General features: G+C 60.8%; 1 protein-coding gene across 2 annotated transcripts; it reads right to left on the reverse strand.

Moving 5' to 3' along the window:
- Positions 1-3,788: 3,788 nt before the first annotated feature.
- Positions 3,789-7,147, reverse strand: Gadd45b (growth arrest and DNA damage inducible beta). 2 transcript variants are annotated; one of them, XM_076872319.2, is made up of 5 exons: positions 7,038-7,147; positions 5,478-5,634; positions 5,284-5,385; positions 4,722-4,944; positions 3,789-4,469 (listed from the first exon to the last, which is right to left on the reverse strand). In XM_076872319.2, the coding sequence occupies exons 2-5, from the start codon at positions 5,519-5,521 to the stop codon at positions 4,356-4,358; spliced, it is 483 nt and encodes a 160-aa protein (XP_076728434.1). In that variant the 5' UTR covers positions 5,522-5,634; positions 7,038-7,147; the 3' UTR covers positions 3,789-4,355. The 2 variants fall into 2 exon arrangements, with proteins under 2 accessions (XP_076728434.1, XP_076728425.1); XM_076872310.2 differs by having other exon boundaries at positions 5,478-5,655.
- Positions 7,148-17,910: the final 10,763 nt, after the last annotated feature.

Consider the following 17,910-nt stretch of genomic DNA (forward strand, 5'->3'; position numbering starts at 1 on the left):
GACGGGCAAGCAGGCCGACATGCAGGCCCTGTGCTCAGGTAGGAAGTCCCGGGCGCCGCCACACTCTGCCTCCCTAGAAGAGCCAACGTGGAAACGCCACTGCCCTGAGTGCTGGACATATTTTAATTAATGCTTACGACCCCCAGGAGCAGGCCCAAGGATCCGCATCCCCATTGCATAGGTCAGGACACTAAGCCCAAGGAGGAGGAGCAGCTTGCCAAGGTCACACACACGGCTGTCACCTCCACAGGGTCACGTTTTCCGAGCTGGGTGGTGTTATGGAGATGGCCAGCATCCAGCACTCTAAGGCCAACATGTGTTCCTTAGGGACAGAACAGTCCGTCCCTGCCAGGACACAGAGGTCATGGGTGTGTTGAGCTCCCTTGTAAGCGGCTTGAGTCTGTGTCACGCATTGTACAGTGCCATCGTGTGCCAGACCCCAGCTAGGTGCTGGGGCCTGGGTGTGAGAGGAACGACCATCTCCCATCCCCCAGCTGTCTGCAGCCTGGCACAGACGATGGACCCAAACATGTCCTGCAAGTGGCAGAGGTGCCAAGCGGGAGGTGGGCACAGCCAGGTGCTGGGGCCTGGGCATGAGAGGAAGGACCATGTCCCAGACAGGACAGGGACCCCAGGTGCAGGCGGGCAGCTCCTGGGGAGCGGCTTCCTTCTGGGATGACACTGAGCATGATCTGGAGTTGGGACGGCGGGGGGGGGGGGGGGGGGGTGGCTGTGGCTCACTGTGGGTGCGCCAGATGCCACCATGCGGTGCGCTCTAAGAGTAATGCAGACTGCACCTCAGCACCGCGGGCAGCGTCTAGCGCATCTGAGTCCATGTTGTATGTTGGTGTGCACGACAAGGAGCCGCTTACTCCCCCCCCACACAGACACAAACACAGAGACACACTCACGGACACACACACACACACACACACACACACACTTGGCGTCACAAGGCCCTGGTTCGTTCCTCATCCAGCTGCCGTCCAGCCGCGGTGCCTCTCTGAACGCTGTGCTCCTTACACCCTGCAGGTCACTAAGGCCTAAAGGCGACAGGGGCACAGCAGGCCCACGAGGCCATCCACTGCAAGGTGTCCTCCGGTGTCTCCACCTGGCTCTGTCTCATGCCCGCCGCCTGGCCCAGGGATGTGAGTACAATGTGTGCCTCATGACGTGTCCACAAGGCCACCCCTGCTGCCCTGGAGGGGGGTCAGGGAAACACCAAGAAGCACACAAACGGCTCAGGCACGGCTAGGGAGTCCCCCTGTGCTGATGCATTTGTCCACTACGTGTGATTGTGTGTCCACGCACACGGCCTGGTGTGTGGACATCTCATCTGTGGGGTCCTGTGCTAAGGGAGGCCATGTCCCTGACACACCTGCAGCGTGGACTCAGACAGGCGAGTTAGTCACCTGCCCAAGGCCGTGGGTGAAGCTGGAGTTGGAACTCTCTGCCTGAGTGTGTGGGTGGGCGTGTGGGGGCCACAGCTCCTGGGTGTTGTGGGGGCCGGTGTGCGTTTACCTGCACAGGTTAAGCGGGCGTGTGTGCATGTGTCTCGCTCCTGTTTGCCAAAGAACACGAGGGCAGGAGCCCGGCCAGGGCTAACCTCCAGCCGGAGCCGGGTGGGAGCCCGAGGTCCTGGCCAGCCTGTGGCCCTCCACTCCAGCCTCAGTGTCTTGTAGGAAACGGGGCAACATCTTCCTCCTGGGACCACAGTCAAGTTTAAAGGGGCTTCTGGGGACACCTGGGGAGGAGTTAAGAAACGCACACCATCATTAGTCATTAACTCAAGGAACAGGCCATACATGGGGTTGGCAGGAGGACCATGGGACAGTGTATGGATGACAGTGACTGTAAGGTAGCAGTGAGGAGAAAATTCACCCCTAAAGCTGAGCTGTGCTTCTCCTTCTGCATTTGGGGCGGTGGAGACAGCTGGGGGTTTCTGGGGGTCCGCCTTGGAGCCTCACCGTCTCTGCATAGTGGTGGAACAAAACGCCAAAACTTGGAAACAAGACAGATCAGAGCAGTGTGGGGGCCGGATCCCAGGCATGAGGACAGACCAGGAATCCTCACCCTGTCCTGATTTTTAATTTTGAGATTTTGCTTGCCACGGATTTCCCCCTTCGTTTGAATTTTTTAAATATTGACTGGAGATGCTCATCTCGCCCTGAAGGCCGCCCCTTCCTGCTCATGCAGGCTCTGCCAACTCCCGGCAGCGGCAAAGGGAGATTGAGGATGATTCTGGGAACCAGAATCACCACCCTGTGGTGGCAGGTGAACACCAGCAGCGTGGCCTGGGCTGGCATCTCTCTGCCTGCTGAGGGGCAGGGATCACAGACGGAATGAAATATTGAAGCTGGTCAAAGAACGAGGGTTTCACTTTCTCAATAGTCAAGTGGTAGACTATTGTCCCCATGTTTCAGAGGGGAGACCAAGACACTGAGAGGTCGCCCCTGGTCCCACCACTGGGGCCCAGCTCTCCCACATGTCGCTGGGGCCCTGAGGTGGTACTCACATCTGACAGGAGGCCCAGGGTGAGAGGGTCAGAAGTCACAGGGCCCTTGTGCAAGGCCAGGGTCAGGGAGGACAGGGCTGGTTCCACGCCACAGGTGGAGCCAGCAGCATCAGCCACCAGGGGCCTGCAGGGAAGCATGCAACTTGGGACCGCTGACCCTCCACCCCAGTCCTCCCAGGCCCCCAGGAGCCTCTCAGTCTCCTGCTCCCTCTCCCCAGGTCCCCTTCGCTCACTGGCTGCTTCTGAGGTTCCCCCCAACTCCCCTGTCTCTCGTCGGGTCCCCAGCTCCGCTGCCCCCAGGCTCTGGAAGGCTCACCTCCATTCTCCCCGCCTGCACCTCCTACAGGGACCCCTCCCCTGCCCCCCACCCCGCCGGACTCCGCTGCCCTCCCCCTGCTCGGTCCACCCCTGCGCTCCTCCGCCGGGACTTCCCCCTCCTCCTGCAGGGGCCGTCCCGCCCCGTGACTCTCAGGGACCGCCGGGGCTTTCCTCGGCGCCCACGCCGGGCTGGGGAAAGGTCGCGGCCAGCGGGCGGGCCTCCCCGCTCCGCCCGCGCCCACCCTGCAGACGCGGGGCGCGAGGACCGAGGCCGGCGCAGGCTGCGCGCCCCGGGGTGGGGGAGGCGCCCAGGAGGACCGGCGGCTTGCAGTTTCGGTTGGGAGGCAAAGCGCACCCGGTGCCAGACCCAGCGGGCCGGAGGCCGACTTCCTGGGGTTACCTTTTCTCCTTGTTTATTTTACTTGGGGTAATTTTTTTTTTCCTTTAGTGCAACTTAAGAGGCCGTCCTGCGAGGGAGACGACGGGGGGGGGGGGGGCTGGGTGTGGGGACAAGTCGGCAGCTCGGGCCCACCTCGCTGTGTGGTCCCAGATGCCCCCGTGACCTCTCCGGACCTTGGGTTGCGGTGGTGGCCGCGCAGGCGGGGGCTGCAGCCAGCTCCCCACGCCCCCCCCCCCGCCCCGGGGTGCGTCAGTGCGCCCAGGGCTCGGCCAGGCTCCAGGACGGCCGGTACCAGCGGTGGCACGGCGGCCAGGTTTCATAATAAACCGGTCTCTTAATTGCTACAGGGTAGAAGGGGAAAAAAAGGCCAAGTTTTGCTGGAGTTGGGTGGTGGCGCCTGCTGCAGAGAGAAGAGGCACTGTTCCCGCAAAGCCGGGAGCCCTAATGGGGACTAAGTCACACTTCCTGGTGCGCGGGGGGCGGGAGGGCGCCGCGGCTCGCAGCGCGGGGGGCGGGGCCGTCTTCCTTCGCAGAAGCCGAAAATACACACCGGGACCCAGAGGCTGGAGAAATTTATTACAAGGCCATCACAGTAAAAATCTGTCTGAGCCTCAGCCTCTCAGTGGTGGAGTAACGAGTGCACGTAACACATGGGCTCTGTCGCTCGCAACCTGGGAGCTCAAGGGCACGGCGCGGCATCAGCCCTAGCTCCCGCGAGGGTGTGGGCCCTCAGTCCTGCAAGCCACGTTCTGCAGATGAGCCACAGTCTCAAGGAGGGTGGGGGACAATAAGTCTCACCCAACCCTGCAGTGTAGAGTCCAGGTCCTCCACGATGGGGGAGGCAGCAGCTCCCCCTCCAGCTTCTGCTCAGGAGACCTGGTCCAGGGTCCCCTCTCCTGCTCGCCTGGGTCCCCTCTTCTCTCTCGAGGCCGCCTCTGGCGCGGTTCCTGGATAGCCGCCGGGGTGGCCGCACACTCCCCCTCCTGGTCCTCAGTCCCAGTGACTCTGCCCCCGATGGTCTCATAGGTTGGGTTGTTCTGGGGGATTTGTTCTGGGGGGGAGGGTCAAATGTGTTTTATTTTTTTGGCAGCAACTCAACAGGTCCTGATGCTGGGAAGGGCCTCAGCGCTCCTGGAGAGAGATATAGGGGACCCACTGGTTATTGCCCCGGCTCTCTTCGCAGTAACTGGCTACCTCCACCAAGCCGTGGCTCTTCCAGGCATCTGAGTGAGGGTTCTGTGGGAGGAAAAAGGAATGGTTTAGTGGGAGCCCCAAGAGGAGATGGGGAGACTCCCTCTCCTGGGGCCCCTTTGGGGAAAACAGGCCAGCTCAAAATAGCTGCCTGGGTGATGAGGCCAGGGGCAGGGCTGCCCACGGGACATGCCAAGCATGGCTGAGCCCTGAGCTGGTACAGGCCTGGTCAGCCCAACTTTGTTGACAAACATGGGCCCAGGTGCCCTGCAGGGCGGGGAAGAGTACCCAGCTCACCGTGACCAGGAGGCAGTGCAGGTCCCGGGCTTCAGTGGTGCCCTGCACCTCAGTGGGCTCTCCCAGAAGCTGTGCTAGCCGCTGCATGCCGGACACCCTCATAATGTCAATGTCGTTGTCACAGCAAAAGGACTGGATGAGGGTGAAGTGAATTTGCAGAGCGATGTCATCCTCTTCTTCCTCATCAATAGCCAAGAGACACAGGACCACACTGTCAGGGTCCCTGAGGGAGATGAAGAGAGAGAGGGTCAAATGAGGATCATGGAAAGGCCACCAAGCACGAGGAGTTTGCAAGAGCAAAGAGAAACTACAGGATGTGCTGACTGGGGAGGGGGGCACGATTCAAGATATGGAGAATAGGATGTTCAAAAGGGGGGTTGCAAGCCATGCACTGTCATGTCAGGACGCTGCAACTCCTATCCCCCCAAAAGCAGAGGAACCCCGAATGCATGGGGGGGGGGCACTCGCTAAGTCTCAGCCCTGTTCGAGACAGGGGCATAGGGAACTGCAAAGCAGAGGGGCGCCCCCACTGCACCCAGCCCAGGAAGGGGGTCTGACTCACACATTCATCAGCTTGGCTGACTCGTACACCCCCACCGTCAGGCGGTCCTGGCGCTGCGCGGCCACCAATAGCTCCTCCACCGCGGCGGTCACCGTCTGCATCCTGAAGCCAGGGAGAGGAGAGTCAGCGCCGGGCGGGCCACCTAGCGCCGCCGCACAGTCCACCCCTCAGGCGGCGGGGCCCCAGCTACTTACTTCTGAGCTGCGTTGTCACACGCCACGAGCTCTTCCAGCGTCATGTTGCAGTTATAATCCACAGTGGACGCAACCCCACGACAAATCCCCAGGAGAAATTGCAAAACCGGAGCCAGAGAGCCCAAATCCTTCCCACGGAGCCGGAACTGTCCAAGAACTTCGGGAAGTAAAAGAATTCCTTCAGTAAAAATGGGTGAAGAAAAGACAGCAAAAGTCCTCAGCGAGAAATAATCCACGAGGTTGAAGATCCACGCTCCGTACCCTAGCTTGGCGATTTGAGCCCGCGGCCACCGGCGCCGGTTTTTATAGACTTATAAGGCAGGGGCGTGGCCACAAAGAGACTACTCTTCCCTTTTATTGGCGGAAAAACAAAGGCCAGAGCAGCAAGCGCTTCGGTTGGCCGCCGCCGTGGAGGGGGCGGAGCGCTGCGCTAGGATGCCCCACGTGGGGGCGAGAGCTGGGAGGAGGGAGCGGGGTGGGAGCCCGCGAGTGCCAGAAAAGAAAAAAAAAAAAACAGAAGTTTTCTCCTGATTTCCCGGCAGCCGCGCCGCGGTTCGGGGCGCGCGCGGGATTTCCAGCGCGCGAGGCTGCCTGGACTTTCGCGGGGCGGGGCGCGGGGGGGGGACCTGGAATCCCCTCCTTATCCCCGGAGAGTCCCGGCCTGAGCCTTTCCAAGCTGTGCTGGGGGATCTCTTGGGGAAGGCGCTCAGTTTGCACACGGATCCCTCCCAGGAGGTCATTAGGTGGGTCTCTCCGGGCCGTGGGTACCCCACACCCGGGGTGACTTGACTTCTCCGGGGAAAGCGGCACGGACCTCGTTGGTTGGAATGTGCATTGTATAAAGTTACAGGCATACAATCAGCACCCCGTAAGCTTGGGTGTGGGCCTCTACAAAAGCGGGGGCTGCAAAGGCCACCTCTGGGTCCCCCCCCTGTCCCCTAAGAATCAATGCACACCGGCCTCACGGGGCTGGAGGGAGCCTTAAGTGTACACGGCGCTCAATAAATGTCATCTGGAGGTCGCGATAGCACCTGGAAGTCCCCAAATGCAGGGGCTGCAGAGCCCTGGGCACCCTGGGGAAGAGACCGGGCGCCCCCTCCGCACCGGGGCCAGTTTCAGGGTGGGGTGCGCGTGGGAGGCGCAGGTGGCGCGGCCTGGAGGCGCTGTGCTGGCGGGTCCCGCCCCCTGCCGGCCGCCTCTCGGTCCACCCTCTGACCGCGTCTCTCCGCCGGCCTGCGAGGAGAAACCGGGCCCGGGAGAAGCCTGGGGAGCGCGGTTCTGGTTTGCGCCGCACGCCAGTGACTGGGACTTGGTCGCAGTGATGATGGTCACTTTCGTTTCCTCGCCCCCAGGCGGCCCTTATCGAGGCGTGGTGTGTGACCGACCCCTTCCCGGTGTCGCAGAGGCTATGCTTCTTATGCAAAAAGGGAAACCGAGGCCTGGAGAGGCTGTCGCAGCCCCGTCGGAGCCACCCGTGTGGGCCAGGCACTGCACGAGCTGGGCGGGCAGACCCGCGTGGGACTGTCTCCCACGGCCCCTCGGGGGCTCCCAGTGACTCACATCTGCGTCCCCTCCCCCGCCATCCTCCGGCCTGGCCTCGGCCCGGCGGCTCGGTTCCCTCGGTTCGGCGGCCGGCGGGTCCAGCTGACGCATCGCGCCGCCTCCGCGCCGCCCACCGCGGGGGTGAGAAATGTCCCTGGCGCGGCGAGGCGCGACGGCGCCACCTGGTGGCCGCCGAGGTCCCTGCGCCGCAGAGCCGGAAGGGCGGGACGGGGTGAGGGGGGTGAGGAGGGTCCCTGCAGTATGGCATGAGGCGCCTGTTTTCTATTTTGTAGATGCAGTGTTTTGGTTTTATTTATTTATTTTTTAAAATAGGTGATTTTTTTATATTTATTTTTCAGTTTTCGGTGAGCACAACATCTTTATTTTATTTGTATGTGGTGCTGGGGTTCGAACCCAGTGCCCCGTGCATGCCAGGCGAGCGTGCTACAGCCATATCCCCAGCCCCTGCAGTGTTTTATTTTATTTTTTTAAAATTTTTTATTTTTTGTACCAGGGATTGAACTCAGCGGCATCGACCACCGAGCCCCATCCCAGCCCTATTCTGTATTTTATTTACAGACAGAGGCTCACTGAGTTGCTTAGCGCTTCCTGTTGCTAGTCTGGCTTTGAACTTGAGATCCTCCTGCCTCGGCCTCCCGAGCCGCTGGGATCACTGGCGGGCGCCACCACCCCCGGCTGATGAGTAATTTAAAAAATCAAATATGCAAACTATTGCCTGGGAATCTTTATCATTACTGTCACTATTATGGTGAAGTACAGGTAAGAACATTGGAGATTTCAACCGTCTCTAAGTGTAAATTGGCAGACCAAAAATAGGGTCACAATGTTGTGTGACCATCATCAGCAGCTCTACCCACAGCTCTTTTCTAATGAGTGCTGGGGACCTAACCCGGGGCCTTGTGCCTGCTAGGCAAGTGTCCTCCCTCTGAGCGACACCCGTGCAGGTGCTGCGTTTCCGTCATGCCTTGCAGACTCATCGCTCACGCCCTGTCCTCAGTGTCTGGACCCTGAACGGCCTTTCCATCTGCATGGAGTTTCCTGTTCCTCCGGTGCAGAGGAGGCACAGTGCTGTCTTCTGTGACTGGCGTGGGTCACCCGCAGGACACCTGGAAGCTCATCCATGTGGCGCGTCGGCCAGGACATCCTTCTGCTCCAGGGTGAATGACAGGGTTCCATCCTTCGGAAGGACCACCTCGTCCCTCCGTGGCACTGGCTGGCTTTGGACTGTTGTGGATGCCTGCTTTTGTGAATAAAGTTTTATTAGACCCAGGGCCGGTGTGAGGGCAAAGCAAGCAAGGCACTTGTCTTGGGCACAGAAGTTTGGCCCTCACGGTGAATTTTTCTTTCTTTTTTTTAATATTTGTTTTTTAGTCGTAGGTGGACACAACACCTTTATTTCATTTATTTTTATGTGGTGCTGAGGCTCGAACCCGGGTCCCGCCCGTGCTAGGAGAGTGCTCTACCGCCGAGCCCAGCCCCGAGTGGATGCTGAGGAGCGAACCTGGGACCTCACCCAGCACCCGCCCTACCCTGAGCCACCCCCAGCCCTGATGGCGACTTTTGAAAATTCTGCATCACAGCATGATCCTGGGGTTGAGTTGTCACCACCCCCCAGATGTTTCACCAGAGTCTCAGCCCCGAAATGCCTCTGGGAGCCCGACGGGAGGCCACCCTGTCTCCTCTGGGACCCGAAGCCCACCCTCCACCTGAATGGGAGTCTTGCAATTAAAATCTCTTGCTGCTAAAATGGAGCAGCTCAGCCCCTTTTAAAACCCGATGGTGTGTGGGCGACAGGAGTGATGGGCCCTCCACCAGGCCCCCCGCGGCCCTTCCCCTGCGGCAGCGCTGGTGTGATCCTGGGGCTTGCACAGCGGGTGGAGGCTGGTTCGGGGCACTCTGAACACACCAGAGCCCGGGCAGGGCTGGGGAGAGGGAGGTTCTGTTGGGGGCTGGACAGGGATCGGGCTGTGGACACCATAGGTCAGGGCGGCCAGCAAGGCCAGCTGCCTAGGACGCTCAGGGCTTGGCTGGCGCAGGCCGGATATGGCATGGGGTGCGGGAGCCGCTGGGACAGAGGCCAGGCCTGGGGAAGGCTGTTGGGGCTGCTGTGGGCACTCCTGAGAAGGGTCAGGGACATTCCCCGTTGAGGCCCTGCTCCACCCTCCATGTCAGGCTGCTCAAGGGCAAGGGCCTCGGGTGAGTCCGGTGGGATGAGAAGAGCTCAGAAGGGTCCTGGGCCAGGTGGGGCTCAGGGGCAGAGTGCTGGCCGAGCCTGAGCCCACCAGGCATGGGCGCCCACCCGGCAGGTGCCAGGCACTGGCTTCAATAAAATAAAGGTCCATCAACAACTAAAAACAATATCTCCAAAGTGCTTTCAGCTGTCGCTGGACACGGTATTTTACTTACTGGTTTCTACGTGGTGCTGAGGCTCGAACCCAGGCCCTCCCATGTGCCAGGCGAGGGCTCTCCCCCTGGGCCCCAGCCCTGCCCCTGGAAAATACTTTTTTTAAAAAAGAATATTCACCGTCATGGCTGAGTTTTGTAGGGCCACCTTGACACCGTGCCCCCGCAGAAGTACTTTGTCCCCTTACCTGGTTCGCAAGACCCTGCCTGTGCCACCCAGCCCAGCAGAGGGTGCCCCTGCTAGACAGATGGCACCTGCTGGGGGAGGCAGGGTGCCCGCAGCTGGGCGGCTGGGACTGGAGGACGAGGAGCCCTTGGGGTGGGGCTGGAAGGGGCTGCAGAGGTGGAGGCCCGCCACCTCACAGAAGGAAAGCGTCCTCCTCTGTCCCCCAGATCCACACGGGGTGCCCGGAGAGGGACGTGGGTGTCCACGAGGCCCGGGGCTGAGTCCTCAGGATTGGGCCTGTGTCCTTCTAGGAAGAGGGACGGAGACCAGAGCTTGCTGGCCCTCCATGCTGTGAGGACACACCAGCAGGCCGTCAACCAGGAAGAGCCCCTGGTGGGACCTGGGTGGGAGGCCCTGGACCCTGGGCTGGGCTGCAGAGCCCTGAGAAGTCTTTCCTGGTCTGGAGGCTGTGGAGTTGGGAGGGCGGCCTCCTAGCAGCCAGCATTGACCAGGACAGGAGGGATGCCCTGGGGTGACGGCGTCAGGACGTGTCAGGGCAGGGCCTGCCCAGGCTTGAGTCCCAGCTCCTGCCGACCAGCTGTGTGGGCTTGGGCGCCTGGATGGCCCTCACTGGGCCTCCGACGGCCCCTCTGCAAAACGGACATTGGCACCGTCTCTGGAATGTCCCGAGGCTCAGGGCGTCCAGTGAGCTCCTCCCTCCTTGCTGGGGGCTGTCCACGTGAGGCGCCACCTGACCTCAGACACCGGTGGGAGCTTCTGGGCGCTGACCAGCAGGGCAGGAAGGGGGTGGGCAGACAGGTCCAGCACCCCAGGAGCTGGCCCCGCGTGGCCGCTCGTGACCCATGCGCTATTGGAGCCAGAGCTGAGTGGCCCCAGCTGCACCCCGACCAGACAGGGGCCAGGACACCAGGGGTCCTGCTACGCCTGGACTCAGAGACCGTGTGCTCAGGCCACCTCGGGCCCCTCCGACCTGATCATGTGCACTTCTAGATGGCAGGTGCCGCGGCCACCTGGCCACCCTGGCCACCTCCTGGGGACCCCTCCCCGCGGAGCGCGGCTGCCCTCCTCTGGAACTCCAGTGGACCCTGCTGCTTCCCTGCCCCTTCCTGCCCTGGATCTGGCTCTTTGAGTTTGCAAGACAAAGACCTGAGGAACCCTTGTGTCTCAAATGTGGTACTCGTGGGGGGCGTGGGCTACTTCAGAGGGGGCCAGGGTGGCTCTGGGAAGGTGACATTCAGCCAGACCTGGTGGCTGGGGAGATCCAGGCTTGAGAGGCTCTGAGGGAGGAACACTCCGGGCAGTGGGCACAGCTGCCAGAGGCCCTGGGGCAGGAGAGACGGGCTTGTGTCGGAGACCCCCCGAGGAGCCCGAGTGTGGAGCAGAGGAGGAGGGAGGGAGGAGAAGGCGGGCGGCAGGGGAGGCCTGGGTGGGCCTCCGGGTGTGGCCAGGAAGCCACTGGCAAGACTGAAGTAGGGACGGGTGGGCTATGACATCATGTTTTCTTGTACAAATGAACAAGACGAGATTCCTGTCCCCAAGGAGAAGTTTCCGGGTGGGGGTGACTCATCCTGTGAAGGTCCAGACGTTTGTAAGGCAGGAAGGGCTGGGAGGAGGTGGGAGCGGCCTGCCAGGTGGCGGGGGGGCTGGCAGGGCCTGGGCGCTAGAAGGCTGAGGCTCCCTTACAGGGCAGAGTGGGGAGACGCGGGGCTGCAGGTTGGGCCAGTGCCCGCTAGGGGATTGCCTGGGGACTGGGGAGAGGCTGTGCTTGAGGTCATTCGCGCTGCAAGACATCTGTAGGACACCCTCCTACCTCCGCCTACTATGGGCTGTGTGTCCTTGAGTTGGTGACTTAACCTCTCTGAACTCCTTTTCATGGGAAAGTCAGGTGGTGGGAAGGATTACTCAAAATGGTGTTTTGAGACTGGCTTTGGCATAAGTGTTCTTTATGCCTTCCCCTCTGTGGCCACCTGAAGTCACCCATCCCTCCCTGGACACCCTTAAGCTAACCCCCACCCCCTGGTTCTCCTTGCCACACCAACTTCCAAAAGCCAAGTTGTGCCTAGTCCCTCCTCCACACACCCTCCAGAAACAAAGCACACTGCAAACCTTCGGATGTGTCCTCCGTGTCCTGGCCGGTGTCCTCTCATCCCCCCCACCGTGGCCTTCCCCTGGCCACTGCAGCGGGTTGCCCTGGCCGGCCCTCACACCCAGCCCTCACACCCGGCTCCTCTGTGGTCCTTTGGTGCCAGGCGGTGACGTGGGCCTCCTGCTGCTGAGCGGCTTCTCTTCCTCTGGTTTTTCTTCTCAGCACTGAAACCACCAGAGTGACCGCTGAGCCCCTGCGGGCAGGCAGCCCTGCCCAGCCTCCCTCTGCTCCGTGCCCTGTGCCTGGAGCCCGAGGCTGAGTCCCTACACACTCCGGGTCCCAGCAGGCATTTCAGGGTCCCCTGGAGACCTAGAGGAGGGAGAGGCAGGAGCCTCCCAGAGACATACCAGGGGACAGCGTCAGAGAGCAGGACAATGTCACAGATGGTCAGAGTCCGGCGGACGCTGCGTTATAGGCTGTCAGGATGCCAGGATGGACTCCACTCCGCAGAGGCACAGTCCTCCAGGCTGCCCCTCTCTCTCTCTCTTGGTTCTGGGGATTGAACCCAGGGGCCCTCAGCCACTGGCCACACCCCAGCCCTATTTTGTATTTTATTTAGATACAGGGTCTCACTGAGCTGCTTAGAGCCTCACTTTTGCTGAGGCTGGCTTTGAACTCAAGATCCTCCTGCCTCAGCCTCCTGAGCCACTGGGATGGCAGGCGTGGGCCACGGGGCCTGGCTTCTCTTTTTATTTTGAGACAGGGTCTTGGCTAAGTTGCTGAGGCTGGACATGAACTCGAGATCCTCCTGCCTCAGCCTGTCCAGGAGCTGGGATGACAGGCATGTGCCACTGTGCCCGGCTTCTTTCTTTCTTTTTAATTTCTTTAGTTGTCAATGGACTTTATCTATTTAGATGCGGTGCTGAGAATCGAACCCAGGGCCCACACATGCTCCGCGAGCGCTCTGCCCCTGAGCCCCAGCCCAGCCCTCTTTTTAAAATATATTTTTTATTTGTAGTTGGACACAACACCTTTGTTTAGTTAGTTAACTTTTATGGGGTGCTAAGGATGGAACCCAGCTCCTCTCACATGCTGGGCGAGCGCTCTACCTGAGCCAACCCCAGCCGGCTTCTGCCTTTACTTCCTTTGTTTCTCTCCTGGATTGGGGATGAAACCCAGAACGCTGGAAGCACTGCACCCCTCAGCTACATCCCCAGCCATTTTTATTTGGGGACAGGGTCTCCCCAGATTGCTGAGGCTGGCCTCCTACGTGTCGTCCTCCTGCCTCAGCCTCCTGAGCATCTGGAATGACCGGTGTGGCTGCCATGCTCAGCTGACAATTTGGATTTCTGTGGATGTGCAGAGTTTGAGGGTTCAGGGCTTCCCTGGACTCTCCATTCAGCGCAGCTGACCGAGTTCACAGACCCCACGACCACTCCTCAGGTCCTCTCAGCACCCAGAAAAATGGTCCATTTTTTTTTTTCCATTTTCATTTTCATGTTCACAGTTTTATTGTGGCTACAGGATACAAATTCCAATTGACCAAGGAAGGCCAGGCACCAAGCCAAGTCCGGGGGGTCCCATGGGGGAGCGTCTGGTCACTGTCCCCAGGAGTCCTCCCAAGCAGGGAAGCCCGGCCTGGACTCCACACGGCCTGCCTGGCTGAGCTCTTGCCTGGAGGCTGGTCCCCAGAGAGCATGGCCCCAACCCTCGTTCCTCCTATTGTCAGATGGGACTGTCCCAGGCCACAGACTCCAGGCAAACAGAGACATACCCATCAGGAGGGACATTCCTGGGGCCTAGAGGTCACCTCCCAGCAGCTGGGGACAAAGGCCAGCCTTGGGGAGGCTGGGCGGGAACCTCCTGTATTGTCCTTGGTATTTTGCAAAGTCCACACTTGTAAAATCCCTCCATGATGAAGGGCAGGACTCCAGGATGGGTCCAGCGAGCCTCCCTGAGTCGGTGGAGGTGCCACACAGCGGGGCCATGGGTGCCCAGGAGTTGGGTCCAACGTTGTCCCAGATGTGTCTGCGAGGGGTTCAGGTGACGGTGACTGGGGAAGGGGGACATCCGCTCTGCCCCGCCCTCAGACTCCCACACAGCGGGAGTCCAGTCTGCTGAGGCATCAGGAGGGAGGAGCTTCGACCTGACCACAGTGTTCAGAGGTGGCCCCGGGGGATTAGGGTTGGACAAGGTCACTGAGGTGATTGGTGTGGAGCCCCCCATCGGATCCTGGTGGCTTTATAAAAAGAGAAAGGGGAGCCAGGTGTAGTGGCCACACCTGTCACCCCAGCAATTCTGGAGGCTGAGGCAGTGGGGTCAAGTTCAAGGCCAGCCCGGGCAACTGCACCCAAAAAGGGCTGGCGGTGGAGCTCAGCGGTGGCTGTTATCTAGCACGCAGGAGTCCCTGTGTTCACACCCAGTCCTCACACACGCGCACTTACATGTGTGCCCCCACATGCACCTCCACACGCGCACACACGTGAATGCACTCAGACACAGGCGTGCACACACACCGCGTGACACTCCCGTGGTGCACGCGCCCTCGCCCCGCCGTGTCCTGGAGGCTCTGACTACACACGCTGCCCCTGCCTTGGCCTGTTTTTTTCCCTGTCCCGAGTGGGGACAGAGCCCAGGCGGCCCAACCCTGAGCCACATCCCAGCACCTTCTATTTTTTGTTTGGAGAGGGGTCTCACGGAGCCACGATCCTCCTGCGTCCAGTCCCTGGGGCTGCCCGCGGCCCCGCTGGTGGCCTGGTCTCACGGGGAACTCTGGGTGGTTTTGGCTGGTTTCCCTGCGATGACAAACGGCGAGGGCTTCCGCAGACCCTCTCCTCAGGAGGTGAGGCCCCGAGGGCTGCAGCTCTCAGCCCAGCGCCCGGCCAGGAGCCACGTCCCATGGCAGTGTGGACAGTGGGGACAGCCCTGAGCCACCAGGCCCAGCGAAGCTGCTCCCCCTGCTGACCCGTGTGCCGGTGACATAAGAGTGCGCTGCCTCGACCACTCGGGTGGGCCCCCTTACCCAGGGCCTGAGCTCAGCTGGGACCCACCCTACCCACGCTCTCATTTTCCTACACACACACTAGGATACAGGGCACAGAGGCACAGAGACCAGCAACAACGATGAACAGGACAGTTTACTCTAAGCAGAAATGGGTTTTCTCCTCTCAAAATTTATTGCACTGAACTCACCCCTTCCTGTTGACCCTGTTGACCAGGACCACCGCGTGCGTACATGTGTATTGGGGGCTGCTTGTTACGCAGCACCAGCTTATGGACACACAGGCGTGGCAGCACGCATGTTTCCTCCTTTAATGTCCTCCCCGTGGCTGTCCTCACTGTTTCGGGCTCTCCCCTCTTGTGCTCGACGTCCTGCTCCCGTCGCACACTCCCAAGGTGGTCCCTGCCTTTCTTCCTCACGCGAACCGCCTTCGCTTGCCACAGGCTTGGCTACTGATCATGTGTGTCCCGCTCTTCCGCCTCTCTGACCCCACACAGGGGGCACTTCCCTCCAGGCTCACCAGCCCAGCATCGGCCACTCCCACTGCACCTGGGGTTATAGGTTCAAACCCAGGTTCCTGCATTCTGACACTCAGGCTCCAGAACCTGGACCCCCCAAATGCAGACCCCCAGAATTCAGGTTCTATCAGCCACGCGACCAGCACGCTAGCTTCATAATAGAGTCTTGAAACATAGAAATTAACTAGTGAGTTCAAATTAAAGAGACATGACTCTCGTTACCTTATTTGCCCAGCTCCGAGACGGCTCCTCCCAGCTCCTGCCTCCAGCCACCTGATGCGGTAGCCAGGTTTACACAAGAGGCCAGCGAGAGAGGAGGAACACGCCAGGGAGTGAGCTTTTATTGGGGAACAAAAAATTCAGGGGAAAATTCCATCCAATGAAGGTCGAGGGGGGCAGCATTCCAAGGTCAGGGTCAGTGATTGGTCTTCAGGTCAGCGGTCAGGCACACTCCCACCTGGACAAGCCCTCGAACCCCAGGGTGGGGAAGGCTCTGACACCCCGCCAGGGAGGTAACTCAAATCACATGCCAGTTCCAGGCTCCAAATTAAGGGTCCCCAAGACCCAGACTCCAGATTCTGGGACCCCAAGACCTAGGACTTCCGCATGAAGGCCTGGGTCTATACCAGATCCAGGATCCACTCCTCCAAGATCCAGATGCCGGAATCCAGGCCTCCCAGAGCTCTGAGCTCCGGAATTCAGGTCCTGGAAGGCAATCTGGGCCGGGAACCAGCAGCAGCTGTTGGCCTGGGATTTTGAAAATCTGGCACCAAAACTCAGCCCTGCAACGAGCAGAGGCACTGGGAGGGGAGCCTCCCAGGGCCGGCACCTGTCAGTGTGGGCACCTGCCTTGGGGACGGCTGTGCTCCCTGGCCGGTGCTGGAGCTGCACCACCTGTCCAACACCAAGGCCACAGCCCTAGGTGGTGCCTCCTGGGACTTGGAGTCCGCCTGGGCGCAGCCCGCTTCCAAGGCCTGGCCCTGTGGGGAGGGGTCGAGGGGTCACTCAGACCACTGGACAGGGGCACCAAGCGCAGCCTGCCAGTGTCCTCGGAGGGCTGGGTGGGCGGGGTCCGGTTCCCAATGTGTCATCTGCGGGGTCCCTGACCTCGCTCTGACACTCCACCCCAGGGACAGCTGCACGGTGACAGACATTTTGGTTGTCAAGGCAGCAGGGAGGTGGCTCTGCCATCAATTAAAAAGGTGGAGCCGGCTCACACCCCACTGTGGGCAGGCCCCCTTCACCCACCCCCTGCCAGCAGCGCCCAGCTGGAGAAAGCCACTGTGGAGACTGACCTCCCAAGTCCAACCTGCAGAGGCCACGGCTGTGGACTAAGCTCCTGCCTCGGGTCCCTGAGATCCGGCCACACAACCAAAGTGCACGTCCAATCAGCCAGTTTCCCCCACACCCAGGAGGTTCAAAGCAACCTACCCACAGGGGCCCAGACAACCTGAACAGGCACGCTGAGCAAGCCCCTGCTCGGACCCCGCAAGGGAGTCATTCTGCACCCACCAGGGCCTCCTTTCTGCAGAGGCCCTGGACTCTACTCACAGGCGTCTCTCTATTCAGATGGCTCACTGGATTCTGTGATGTCCTGCTCTGTGCCCTCCTTGCTGGGCCCATCTATCTATGGCACTCTGTGACCTGTGGCTTTTCACGTCCAGCTTCTTCCCCTGAGCATTTTGTGGGGTTCCTTCACCACCTCAATTTTCAGGAGTCCAATGAGGTAGTAAGGCTAGACCGGTGGGGAACCAGGCACGAGTCAGCAGCCCAATGTCACACAGTTGCTGAGGTGGGTTTGGTGGCAGATTGTGGCTCCTTTGTTCCTTTGAGTCGCCACATAAGAACTGAACATTGGCGGGCTGCGACGTGGTAGTTGGATGCATGCACACCCCACATCCCATCAAGTCGGGATGCAGAGCGTTTCATCTTTCCCCGGGACCCAGGATGGAACCCAAGGCTCTCCACCACCCTGCCACACCCCCAGCCCTTTTTATTCGGAGACAGAGTCTTGCTGAGCTGCCCAGCCGCCCCAGAAGGCCCCCTCCTGCCTCCCCGGGTGCCGGGTGCGCAGCTGCCTGGCCTCCTGGCCTCCTGGCCTCCTGACCCTCCGCGTTGGGCGTCCCGGCCCCTCTCTCCAAGTCCTCCATAAAATGCACCATGTAAACGGTGCAGCTGCCCCTGTTTTTGTGCTTGCCATTCACCCTCCCTCTGCCCCTCGCCACCCTGCCCGTGGCCTTCAGTGACCCCTCTCCCCAGTACCGGCTGGGCCTCGGCACCGGCCAGGAGCGCTTCGCCACTGGCCCAGCTATTTTCGCTTCCGCACGTGAGAACATCAGTATTTCTCGGCCTTCCTAGCGCACCTCCATGAACTGCTCCAGTCCACCTGCTTTGCGGGCAGTGGCTCTTTAAGGAAGGCCTCAAGCGGTCTTTCCAGCGAAACCCCCGGAGGGAGCGGGCGGGAGACTCCAAGGGTGGCCCTCGGGTTCCCGGCGCCCGGAGACTTCAACTCCCGGCGTGCCCCGCGCGAGGCGGTCGGACCACAACTCCCGGCGTGCCCCGCGCGAGGCGGTCGGACCACAACTCCCGGCGTGCCCCGCGCGAGGCGGTCGGACCACAACTCCCGGCGTGCCCCGCGCGAGGCGGTCGGACCACAACTCCCGGCGTGCCCCGCG

Source organism: Callospermophilus lateralis, chromosome 1, assembly GCF_048772815.1.
Source record: "Callospermophilus lateralis isolate mCalLat2 chromosome 1, mCalLat2.hap1, whole genome shotgun sequence".
Classification (NCBI taxonomy): Eukaryota; Metazoa; Chordata; class Mammalia; order Rodentia; family Sciuridae; genus Callospermophilus; species Callospermophilus lateralis.